We start from the raw sequence: 13,672 nt of genomic DNA, 5'->3' as shown, positions 1-13,672 counted from the left end.
CTCTTAGAACTGTGAGCTATAGCTTAAGGGGGTGTTCTGGACCAGTTAAAAATTAGTCTGAAAAGAAAGGGTACAATCTTATAAGCACAAGAGTGAAAATTTGATCACAAAGACATGGTGAAGTTTTGTTGATTCTCTCAAAACAGTTCCTGAAGAGTCAATGTGAATATGAAATGAGTGAGCTGATGATATCATCGCATCACAATTTTTCACTGATCATGTACAAGAACTGACCAAAATGTTATGAATTTTTTATCTTACTTTCATCAAATTTGCACTGTTATGCATATCAAGGTGTACTCTTCTTTTTGTAACGAATTGCTAACTGATCTAGAATTTCCCTTTAAAGGGAAGGTAAACCCAAAGAGCAATGTGGATTGAGTGAAAGTAGCAATATTAGTAGAACACATCAGTGAAAGTTTGAGAAAAATCGGACAATCGATGCAATAGTTATGAATTTTTAAAGTTTTGGTGTTGGAACCGCTGGATGAGGAGACTACTAGAGGATATGACGTATGAGTGGACAACAATACAAAGAAAATATAAAGGATATTCAACAAAAATTCACTTTTCTAGAATTATGAAAGAGCAGTGGACCAACCGCTTTCAGAAAGCAGGGGGAATAATTGCTACCCTTAACATATGTCAATATCAAGTTGATGGAATTTGTAATTTTCATGAAAAATGGATTTTTGTAGTATTTTCTTTATATTGTAGTCCACTCATACGTCATAACCTCTAGTAGTCTCCTCATCCAGCAGTTCCAACATCAAAACTTTAAAAATTCATAACTTTTGCATCGATTGTCCGATTTTCTTCAAACTTTCACTGATGTGTTCTACTAATGTTGCTGCTTTCACTCAATCCACATTGTTCTTGGGGTTTATCTTCCCTTTAATGCACATACCCTGCATTGATTTGGCACCATCACCTGTTAACTTAGGGTGAAAAAATGGATGATTTTAGGGCCTGCCTATTCCAACTTTGATGAACATGCCTTTAAACTTTCCTGCCATTTACTAATTTACTCCTCTCTGTTTAGTCCAGTTGGTTTTATTTGAGGCAGGGGGATGAGACAAGATATAAGGGCTGCATTAGATTACCTCCTACTAGTTAGCTAATGAAATGTGCATTTCAACAATTTGGAGCATTTATTGGTTTAGGGAGGCGGAATGAATGGGTTCCAGCTGTGAGACACTATGAATTCTTACAAGCTCTATTATCGTGTTGATGGCCGTCATTTGTGGACATTATTAAAGGGGTAGGGCAGCATTGAGAAAAGAATCTGCATGCAGAAACAGGTTAAAGCATTTACTGAGCACTAAAAACCTGAGTATACCATGGCTGACGCTCTCAGGTAAATGAGTGTCACATTTATATTTGCATAACAAATTTTGCTAGTGAGCAGAGATTATAGATCAGGTTTAGATTGATTTCTAGAGTAAAACAGGTCTGCTGATCATGCAAACACTTGTCAGGTTTGTTTGTTTTTGTAAGATTTACTATTTTAACATAAGCGAACCTCTCATCAAAAAAATATAACGCTTGGAATGCAGTGTAAAGGTGAAATGCCAGTTAAAGGTGAAATACCAGTAAGATTTGAGAACTACAACATCTGTTAAAGGGATGGTACAGTTTCAGTTGAAATGGGGTTCCAGCATTTTTGATGGTGATTTTTTTTTTTTTTTTCAGATAATGAGAAACCTCTTACAAAATATGAAAGGGTATATGATTCTCATAGGAATTCAAAGTTTATTTGAAGAAAATTAGTTTTGAAATTGTTGAAATATCAAAAACAAAGCTATCCCAATAAAAGATGGGACCCACCTTTTATCAGGATCGCTTTGTTTCACTTTGTTTTGAGATATCTCAGCCATTTCAAAAATGATTTTCATTAGATAAACTTTGAATTCCTCTTAGAATTGTAGCCTTCTTAACATTTCACAAAATCATTTCTAACTATCTCGCAAAAAGTTAAAAGCTGAATTCCCATCTCAGCCAATACTGTACTATCCCTTTAAACTCTCTTCCTTAGATGCAGAGTTCTCTTTGTTAAATACTGTTATACAGTCTTACATCCAAGACAGTAGTAGATTATGGAGTTCCCAGGGAATGTAATGTTCATCGATCCCTTGACTTCCAAGTATGCAAAACATGTTCTTAACTCTCTCTATTACTACTGCAATACAAATGTAATGATAATGTTGCTTTAGTTTCATACCTCTTGTGAAAAACAACTTACTCTTCAATGATTTAACTCTTCATGATGATGAGAACTTAAAACCAGTCCTGCGTCATTCGTCGCGAAGTGTTTTGGTAATGTGAGCCAAATGTGTAAATTAGGTGACATTCAAGTTATAAGGCACTGAAAGTGAAACTATATTTCATCACCTCTACTAATACTATCCAAATATTTTGCATATGTGGTCTCTTCACTGATGTGGAAATGGGTCCTCAAGCAAGAATGTTTCTTTCCTTCCAGATACGTAGACACATTTCAACAGAATCCATCTGGAATAGGTTCTGTATCCCTCAAGATTTGATGAGCCAAACATACATGAAAGACTCGCAAAGATTGACAGAACAACACATAATTAATATGAGGTTATGTCAAAAGGAAATTTGGATGCAATGGTGCATTGCATCACCTGTGTACAAATCGGGTTATTTTCTGTTGCATATATCAAAAAGACTTAAATTACTAAAAAGTGCTGGTAAGACATGAAAATGTCTGCTCTTTCCTCATTTTGAGACCGATAAACTTTATGATCCAGTGAAAATAAAGCTTTCTATTCTACTTCCTTCTAATCCATCCCAATGATTTTGCTGCTATCAAATCAAAGCAAGAAATGATCATTGGTGAAACTTGATCCCTGCTTTATCTTCACTGCTTGAAACAACTTTTTGCTGCATGTTTTTGGAAGCTGGCTGTTCTATTTATAGTAATCAGTGGAATGATGTCATGCCTGTGTATGAATGCCACATTTTATTGTATGGTTTCTTACTTTTATTTTTTTATTGTGTCGCAGGTCTGTATGGATATGTGATACCAATAAATAGATTTTACTCTTATGGGACTTTTTTCTTGAACCTCATTAAGGGGGGGGGGAGGACTTTTCCCTTCCTCTTCATGGGGAAGGGGTACTTGTGTGTGATACCTTTTAATCTCAATGAAACTCATCAACCCTTGTGTCTTCTTTCTCCTAGTTTATACCTCTTCAAATTGGGCATAGCTCCTCAGATACAAGATCTCTATGGCAAAGTGGACTTTACAGGTAAGAAATCTCAACTTTAAATTGTACAAAATACTGATGTGAAGGTTAACATACAAAACATTGATCAGGGACCACCACCACTACCACCACCACCACCAAAAAAAAAATAAATGAATAAATAAATAAACACACAAAGCAAAAAAAAAAAACAAACACAAAAAACTTATCCTCTGATATTTTCAACTGAACATTATATGTAAAACTGCTATGTTTTGGGGGTTTTCTTTTATTTGAAATTGAGATTTACCTCAAATGTACCACATGATGAACACTAAGCTGCCTATGTGTAAATGGCACATTCCATTCTCTGACAGTGGAGACTGTTATGTGATCAAAGTCGAAACATGCAGATAGATCTGCAGAGACAGTATGTGGCATTTTATCAACATCATCAACCTGTAATCTACCCGCGCAGCTTTTCAGAGTTTTGACAGTTGCATGTTGACCACATACACACAGATAACTCATTGCTCACCGGCCACACTGTGCCGGATGGTTGGGCTGTTTCGACTATGTTTCCCCCGCAGTGGCAAAATGTTTGTGAGATAATGAGATACGGCCTCTTTATTTTGGCAAGGGAAGGAAGGATCGCTGGTTTATCCAAGGATCCCTTCCCTTCAAACTATAAAGCTCCCGCCAGTTGCTTTGCACTTTTTTATTTTGGTCTTTTTTGGACAACATTGATGTGGAACTTACACAATGGAACTGGGAGTGGTTGTGTGAGGGAAGAAGAGAAAGACGGAAAGAATGTGAACGAAGGACCACCTGCTGAAGGAGAATTCTACAAAAGAAATCTTCCAATTTTTCTGTTTGTCTGCGTGGTACATGTATATTTTTCTTTCACTCACAAAATCCGCAGTAGTGAAGACACACACACTAGAGGTCGAGCAAGATGATTGAGTGTCTGTATTGAAATGTTACTTATATCAGCCACACAGGTGATTCATTGCAACACAGGATGATTCCACCCATACATTGTAGATTGTGATGACTGATGTTCATTTGCCTGTTTTTAATGGAACTTACGAGGTATAAAAGTGCCTCATGGTGGATTAAAGTATAGAATATGTAAAGACAGTCAAAATAGAATTTTAGAAACAAAAGCTTTCACAAGAAAGTTTCATGCAAAGAGAGATTAAGACGGGTGCTGCACCAGATTTCAAAATCACACATGTAGTTTGGCATATACCAAAGGAGCTATCTCATACCATTACTTTCTGTAGGTGTTCAAGAAAAACTGATGATGATGTCCGCCATGTGTATCATAAGCCTTGGAATTAAGTTTTAGTGCAAAAATTATTAGTCCCATGTAGTTGAGGTGTTGTGGCATATTATGTGGCTCGTTTTATGAAACAAGTACTTCACAAGGTGTGAATTTTCTTCAGTTTGTCTCCCTCTAGAAATAAAATTTTATTTCTGATTAATATTCTCACACTCAAGTACTTGGGTTGTTGCCTTGGGTTGTTATCAGATCTCCGTGTGTTTCATTTTGATTATGTAGAAAAGATGAAATATTCACATACCTCAAAAGCTGCGTGTGCTTTTTGTTAATAAGGAAATGCCTACCTGTGATATTACAGTGTATGTGCTGTGTTCAAAGGAGGTTGTTATCCTTCAGTAATTTGTGTACAACTGTCTACCAGCATGTCTGAGAAGGAGCTTATGATGTGTAAAGATTACTTCATGTAAGGGATTTAATGAACTTGTAGCAAGTATATGACATGTGATGTAATGGGAATGTCTGTGTTCTTTTAATATTTATGATACTACAACGCTCTGTAAATGCTCTTGGTTCTCCCTTGATTCACAAAAGTGGATGTCACAGAATTATATTTCTTCCAATGTAGCTTTGAAAAGTTTAACATTTTACATTTGTGGGTTTGTCGCACAACATGTGGCAAATATATTTTGTTGTGGCGTATTGATCCTATAAATACTGTACACTATGGAACATCATTTTAAAGGACAAGTTCACCTTCATATACATGTGGATTAAGTGAATGCAGCAATGTTATTAGAACACATTAGTGAAAGTTTGGGGAAAATCAGACAATCTGTTCAAAAGTTTTGAATATTTAAATTATCTGTGCAGTCACTGCTGGATGAGAAGACTGCTACAGCATATGATGTCACATGCGGACAACGATATAAGGAAAATATAAAAAGAATTTCACAAAATTTAATTTTTTGAAAAAAAGTGCACATTTCCTCAACCTGTCACTGATGTACACTTGTATCTCTGCCTTGGAAAGAGGCAAGTCAAGCATCTTTTATTATGCGAGAAAAATGAAAATATGTTGAATTTTCTTTATGCTTTCTTTATATCATTGTACACATGTGACATCACAAGCTGTAGTAGTCTTCTCATCCAGCAGAGACTGAGCAGAAACTTCAAAACGTCATAGCTTTTGAACGGGTTGTCCAATTTTCCTCAAACCCTCACTGATGTTTTCTACCAATATTGCTGCATTCACTCAATCCACATGTCTATGAAGATGAACTTGTTCTTTAAGCATAATTGTCACTTGCATCAGCTTGATTTATGACTGCTAGGAAGTGAAATGGAAATGAAGGTGATGAGAAGAAACTGAGAAGAGAATTTGGCTCTGTTCAAAACACAACAGCCAGAGGAACATTTTATAGAAAGAGAGGCATGTTATGTATACAGGCTTCACTGCATGCACTGGATGTATGGAGTGATGTTCACAGATAAGGGAATGGGATTTTATTTCCTTTCCTTTTCCCCCATTTATGACCCCAGAGACCTCAATTGTGAAGAACTGTTACCAAAAAAAAAAAAAGTTTAGTTTGTGATTTTGTGCCAAAATAACAATGCTGTCCCCTGCAAAGGGTAGAACAAACTTTCTATGCATCCTTATACATTGTAGATTAAAACTTGAAGGCATATTATGTTTCAAACCACTTATCCTTATCTATGAGAGATGAAATGACAAATATTTAGCTGTGTGAATCTTTCTCACGGTGACTTTTCCTTCCTTCTCCGCAACTTTTGCAGTGTCAATATCCCATGGAGTAAATTCTCTCTCCCATTAACTTGAAATTAAAACAAATATGCACTTGAAGTACAAAGCGTAGATGGTATCATGAGGTCAAAAGGAGATTTAGACTCTCAGAGTTTCATGAATGATGCCAGTCTTGAGTCTTGACAGAGATGGAAATGGTTTGAGCTTAATGATAGATCCCATAAGGAGGTGCTACTCTGTGAGTATCGGATTTAATTACTTTAGGCAATCCTCAAGTTTCTGAAAATGGATTCCTCTTCTGTTTGGATAGTCAGTTATCCTTCGTATATCACATTGCATGGTTCTAGTGCTGTAGCAGTATTTTGAAACTAGTAAAGGTGTGAACTTTCCAAATTCTGACCAAGTATCAGTTTCATACAATATATGTTAGTACAAGTTGTTATTTTGTATAAACACACACTTATCCTCGGTAGAGTAATGACTTATTCTCAAGGTCTTTACTGTGTGCCTTGCTTTGTTTTATTTTCTTAGATACTTGATAGCTTGACCATGAATCCTTTTTACCTCACTCAGGGCGTTGTTTGTGATTGTCAATGGGGGAAATCTTTTGAAGTGAGCTCTTTGAACAAAACTTGATAAAATCTTGTTAATGAGCTCATATCAAAAGTTAATGAGACATTTTACATCTTGTAATGTTCAGCCTTCATACAGATTTTTTTTTTTCAAATTATACCTCACACACCTAATAATGTGTTTACCAACTAGCTTATAACAAAATGCACACTTTTGTTGGTTACTTTAATAACAATCATTACCGGTACTCAAGTTGATGCTCTTGATAGGGAAGTCCTCTTGTCAAATGACACTTGACAAATATCTGTGCACATCAGAAGGTCCAGCTCCACAGGGCAAGCTTTCAACTAATTGAGAGTGCATCATTAGAGAATACAACTTTACACACACAAAAAAAAGTTCCACCCTCACCTTCTTTATGCCAGTCTTAGATGAGGATGCAGTTATTGATTTTGCAATATATTGATTTATGTATGCACTTTTGTCAATATATTTTATTTCAAAAATATTTAAGATTTGTCACATATATGTGTAAAACTTGTGAATTTGGATTTGTGATCAATAAGGACAATTAGCCTTTAACTGGATTCGTGATGTTATGGATCTGAGCTCCTCAAAAGAAATCATTATGATAAGGGGTCAAGGAAGGAGAATTGTAAGCTTTGTGCAGGCAGCAACACAGGATGAGTCATATGGATTGATGGGGGGGATGGTAGTGGTGGAAAATGCAAGTAAACAGTTTGTAAATCTGAGGAAATAACCCAATGTAGTGACTGATGACACGTGATGTCATAATTACTCAAAGATGTATGAAACTAGGGTGGACATGATGTTCTCATGTTTCACTGTGAAACCAAAAGGCAGCTCCACCTATTGTAGAAGACTTGGCACTTGTTGTACCAATGTCATCTTCATCTGAAAGTTTACTCTGCTGAGAAAGTGAGAGTTGGGCGGAGATTGTATTAAGCCTTGGAGAGATAATTCATGAAATTCATGTTCTATCAAGACCATTTGTTTCACTCTCTGAACTTTGTTTGTAGAGGAGTTATTGTGTTTGTTTGTTTTTTATTAGCAGACCACGTAATATTGAAGTTTTCATATTGAACCTTAATAGCCACCACTTCAATTTGCATTAATAGCATCTAAACATATTTTGTAATAATTGTGTTTTATGTATGTTCCTGTGTTTATGATAGTACCTATTCATAACACTGTTGAAATGTTCCGTATCCTGTTCATTATCTACTTTCCACATCACCACAAGCATCTTTCTTAGGTAGATTGAGTGTTTTTTAAGAGTTCATTAATCAATATCATAAATATAATATCTTTTATGTGATACTATTACAACATGCTGTGTGGTAGAAACTTTGAAACTTAGAATCCACTTCCTTGATTGCCTCACAGGAGACTGATAGTGTAATATGTGACAGTGCACCTCAAAACGAACATAAAGTCGCACACACTGATTTTGCGTGAGGACTGAAAATAAGTGAAATGGGTAAACCTAGCCGAACTTGACTTTTTCATATTTTCTGAAAGAGCGGGTCTTCTTTTACATTATGCTAAAATTTGGTATCATAGAACGGGCAGGAAAGTGTGTTTTTTTAGCAGTTTATCTCCAACATTTTTGGTAGAATAGTGTGATTAGGTGTGTCTTTAGAATCCCTCTTTCATTTCTGAAAAACCTTGTCCACACTCTTCACTTTCAACTGTAATATCTTTTGAAAAGATAATGCTACTGCTTTGAAAGTTGGCATTAATTATGGACAGAGTGTGTTAATGAGGCAGGCTTAATTTCAGTCTAATCTGATAATCCCTTCATTGCTGTTACTCTGGTGGTTTACTTCCTGTTTTTTTGTCCCATTCATCGCACAGCCAGCACGGTTTGGTAAAGATTAAGCGCTTGAATAGACACTGTACTTCAGAGCCTCTTTTCTCAGTTCACACTTTTCCTGAGTTTGTGCTTTCTTTCCAGTATTTAGATAGGTTAGGAGAGTCCATTTGATTTGAGTTATACATCATTTTAAAGCTTAGAGTCTGCTCTTTCAGAATATGGTCTTAACTAGAAATTCATGTCTGGCGACTTTTTGTTTGTTTTGAGGTGCAGGGTCACATATGTTCTTCTTTGTATATTTTCTTGATCAATTTCTCTGATCCTTTTCTTTCCCTATGTTGCAATTTCTGTCTTTCCTTTTCTCTCACTATCTCCCTGTCTCTTTCTTTTCATTTTCCTTTATTTTCTCCTTTCTCTTGTATTTTGTCAATCATTCTCTGCTTGATTTTATAAAATCTTTTTACTGCTGTATCTCTGTTGATCCTTCTTTCTACCTGTAATTTTCTTTTCTCGCTGTATTATATCTTTATATATTTCATCCCCATTTTTCTCTCTCATTGTTCTCTCTGTCTTTCTTTTTTTCATCTATATTGTCATCTACCTGTCTTATGGCATTCATTGTCTTCTTTCCTTCTGTCTGTCTGTCTGTCTGTTTGTCTGTCTTACTCACAGAGGAGGAGATCAGTGCCATGCAGTCAGAGCTGGACAAGTACGGGATTCAGATGCCTCAGTTCCACAAGATAGGCGGTCTCCTTGCCAACGAGGTTGGTATCATACAACAGTGCATTGCTTTGGAGTGTATTCTAAAAACCTCCTCACTGACAACAACAGCTAAAGTAAAGAAATGAATGAACCGACTCTCTCTCTCTCTCTCTCTCTCTTGGAGAGTTCTCCTGTACTACTTGATGATGAGTAGCTGTCCATTGTCTGCCAAGAAAACAAACTACCGAAATGCTACATGGTAAAACCAGATGTGTTTCATTTGCAGGAAACTTTCGCATATTTAATTTCATGAGGAGCCAAGATTCGCGAAAATAAAATGCACGCAAAAGTTTTATCTACACTGTGCACTGAATGCCAGTCGCCAATGTGCGAAAGTTTCATACTGCAGATATTTGTGGTTTTACAGTTGTTCACATTGAAACATGAATCGTCATTGAAGAAGCCAAAGTTGTGTTTTACGCTGGTGGTATTACATGGTCCGGGAGATAGGCGTTAGTGTGCATAAAGGTCGTAGTTAAAGGAAACCCAAACCCAAAGAGATATGGGGATTGAGTGAAAGCAGCAACATTAGTAGAACATGTCAGTGAAAGTTTGAGGAAAATCGGACAATCAATGCAAAAGTTAAAAATTTTTAAAGTTTTGGTGTTGGAACAGCTGGATGAGGAGACAACTAGAGGTTATGGCATCATGTGTGGACTACAATATAAAGAAAATATAAAGGGAATAAAAAAAAAATCATTTTTCATGAAAATTACACATTCCATCAACTTGATACTGGAATTTTCTTTATATTTTCTTTTCAGTTGAATGTTTCATTTATAATATGAACCTGGCCAAAATTTGCACAAATATTGCCCTTTTGTTGAGTCAGTGGGTATTTTTTAGATGAAATGTACATGACTGTGGTTTATAGGTCTTGTATCCAACATATAGCCATAAACAAAGTCTATGCTTGGTGTTACCCTTTAACTTAGGTAGTGTTTATGGCTGTTATACTGTGCTCAATGGATGTTTTAATGACTGTTTAGAGAATGATTTGGTCATTGTAAAATTTACAGTCATGTAGGAAGTGGTTTCACATGGCCCTGTTTGGTTGTCGTTCTCCAAGGATAATCTTTATGATATGGTATTAATATGTATGAAACAGTTTTTAATATGTAGTACACTAATTGTGTGTTTGTCTGTCTGTCTGTCTGTTGCTTTCTTTAGTTTATTCTTTAATCATTCAGGCATGAATAAGTTAATGTCTTAATAGGTAATTATGATGCAGTAATGTGCAATTATTGTTTTATCATCATGATTAGTAAAGTAATTTGAGGAAACTAAATTTTCATCAGGGCATCGTGAAGTTACAGTTGAGAATGAAGATCAGTCATTGCACTTCTGCACTGAAAATCCTTGCCAGTTTGGACATGAAGTAGTTTGTATTTGCATGCATTTTAATATAAGGAAGTATGTGCCAAAGAGATTATATTATTCCACAATATTCTTTCCTTATTCCAATAGTAAAGTGAGCACAACGACTATACAATAATGATCTTCGCACACACAGTTAGAAAATGAGACGTAATGATGATGAATGAGCAGCACAAATATAGACGTTTCTGTCATGAATGTAAATCATGCACAATGCACATCCATGCGCGTGTGTGTGTGTGTGTGTGTGTGTATCATGGTCTGTACTTCAGTATTGATTTCAGTAACCTACTCTTGATATCACACATAATCACTCATAATTGCTCCTGTCTATTCTCTTTGTTCTTTTTTTCATATACAGCTGTCAGTCGACGATGCAGCTGGTAAGAAAGTGCTGTTTTCTATCGATCTTTGTCCATTGATAAATGTCAACACTCGAGTGTTTGAACAGTTCTCCCCCCCCCCCTTCCCCAGGGTGGGAAACAGAAACTGATTTTGCATGTGACATATTCTGCACCACACTAGTGAAGATATAAAGATAGATTGTAATTTTTAAAGTTTCATAGTGTTTATGTTATTTAACAGCAGTAGTAGTGGTAGGCATGATGACATTAGAAGCCATAATCTAATGATAATGCCATCTATGAATTGCAAATATTTTGTGAACTACATTTTTATCTCTTTATTTAAACAATTTATATATGGCCTTTTTTACGATCAGTGGTGTAACTTTTGTACTCAGAGGGTCAAAATTTCAAACAAAATATTTTTTCATTATTCTGTTTGATTCCTGTTGGAAAGTATTCAAATTTTTGAAAAAATAACAATTCAGACCTTAAAGCTGAAGAGTTATTGGTGTAATTTAAGGAAAATCGTGGCACCTGAAGTAAATTTAAGCAAAATTTTGTTTTCATGAATTGCACCATAATGACAAAACTGTGTAGTCAAATTTCACCATGCAAAGTTTATATGGTTAACAACAATATATAGTTTGTGAATCAAAACTATTTGGGGGTTGAATATAAAGTGAATTAAAAAAAAAATACATGAGATTTACAAATTTTTGGTAAAAATACCAATTGACATGCAATTTTTAAGATTTTAACTATTTATTGGAGGGCAAGCCAGGTCAAACTCTATTATATAACAAGTCTTTAAGAAGGGCTACCTTCCTATGTAGGTTAAATGAAATTCCAATAATTTCTTTAAATCTTGGATTTTTCACACATGGATGTTTCGGAGGTGACAGTTAACATAATAGAATGTTTCGGAGGTGACATTAATATTAACACTCAGTTTTTTTTAGAATATGTGACAATAACACAAAACTTCTTCTTTTTATCAATGTTTTTGATAATTATAACTCGAGAACAAGAAATTAACTCCTGTTTCAAGCAGATAAACCACACAGAACAAGTGTTTTTTTTACACTTCATTAATTAGCATGGGCACCGGTAGTTTGCCTTCCATTTGGACGAAGGTTGTAAGCTAAATATTGTAATCTGAAGAAACATGGCATTCCATTTTCTACCTTAAATTGCGATGAGGGTGTGAGATCATTTTAGTAATGTTTCTTTGCTCTCAGAACATTTTATTCCACAACACCAGGGAAGAATCACTTCGTTTCGGAGGTGACATTCAATGTTAACATTGTGTTGAAATATTCATTTACAGTAAGAATATGACAGACATATTTAAAGCTAGATATTGTAACCTGAAGAAACATGGCATTCCATTTTCTACCTTAAATTGAAATGAGTGTGTAAGATCATTTTAGTAATGTTTCTTTGCTCTCAGAACATTTTATTCCACAACACCAGGGAAGAATAACTTTGTTTCGGAGGTGACATTCAATGTTAACATTGTGTTCAAGTATTCATATAGTATGTCCCCCCCCCCCCCCCCCAAAAAAAAAAAAAAAAAAAAAAGAAAAAAAGATTACAATTAGACTTTTGCATTGATAGCACCCAATATGATTAAATCAGCTAAAATCTACTTTGGGGTCTTAAATTATAACATCTTAGCTCTATTTTGCAGAAAGCCCCAGTCATTCAATTTGGTTAAGTGGTCTCAAAGAAATGTGGATTGTTATAAAGGATGTCAAGAGTCTGATTCTTCCAAGTTTAGCACTTGGATGCTCTTGGAACTGCATATTAATGTGTAAACACAATATACAGAACTTGGAGGGAAGGGATTCCTGACATGCTCTACAAAAATCCTCATTTGTCTTTGACCTTTGAAGCAAATTGAATGGGGTTTTCTGTATTAAAGGTGTGGGCAATGAGTTATAGTTTCAATCCCTCAAATTGTATTTTAGATTGATTCACTATCTTTAAAGTTATCGTTGCGGAGGGTACCATTGTAATTTTTTGGTGGGGACATAGGTTATGAATGCCAAAAGCAAAAATTCTTATTTGACTTGTATTATGTTTTTGTTTGCACATAGTATTATAAATAGATTAATTCAAGGATGTTCATGAATTCTTCATCATTCTTGATAGCCACCATACAAATGTTATAATACTGGTGAAAGGTGTTTGGTTCATCTGGGATAAATTTTCTATATACCAGATTCATTTAAACTGTTGACATTACTAAAATATATTTTATGTATCTTTCTGAATTGCTTGAAAATTAACAGCAAATCATATATATTAGTCACTTTTGAGAGTAAAAAGTACAAGATAAGAAAAAATCATTTTATTGTTTTGGAGGTGACACAACACAGAGACAACCCAACTTCTCAGGTGTTAGCTAATACAATTGTGAACATTCATGTCTTTCCTCATGGCTTTAATTTTCAAATACAAGCTCTTTCTTTCAGTTCTTACTTGTTATTTTGTTTAGTTATTCTCTTTCATGAT

At 35.1% G+C, this 13,672-nt stretch overlaps 1 protein-coding gene across 1 annotated transcript in view; it reads left to right on the top strand.

Annotated features, from left to right (window-relative positions):
- Positions 1-13,672, top strand: part of LOC140231321 (ras GTPase-activating-like protein IQGAP1) — a 140,576-nt gene that overhangs the window by 50,002 nt on the left and 76,902 nt on the right. Inside the window, exons 6-8 of the mRNA XM_072311470.1 lie at positions 3,208-3,275; positions 9,342-9,433; positions 11,170-11,191. Of these exons, the coding sequence (XP_072167571.1) occupies positions 3,208-3,275; positions 9,342-9,433; positions 11,170-11,191 (182 nt within the window). The remainder of the gene's footprint in view (positions 1-3,207; positions 3,276-9,341; positions 9,434-11,169; positions 11,192-13,672) is intronic.

Source organism: Diadema setosum, chromosome 7, assembly GCF_964275005.1.
Source record: "Diadema setosum chromosome 7, eeDiaSeto1, whole genome shotgun sequence".
NCBI lineage: Eukaryota > Metazoa > Echinodermata > Echinoidea > Diadematoida > Diadematidae > Diadema > Diadema setosum.
Note: the sequence above shows the minus strand (reverse complement) of the source record. Positions and strands in the feature narration are given on the sequence as shown.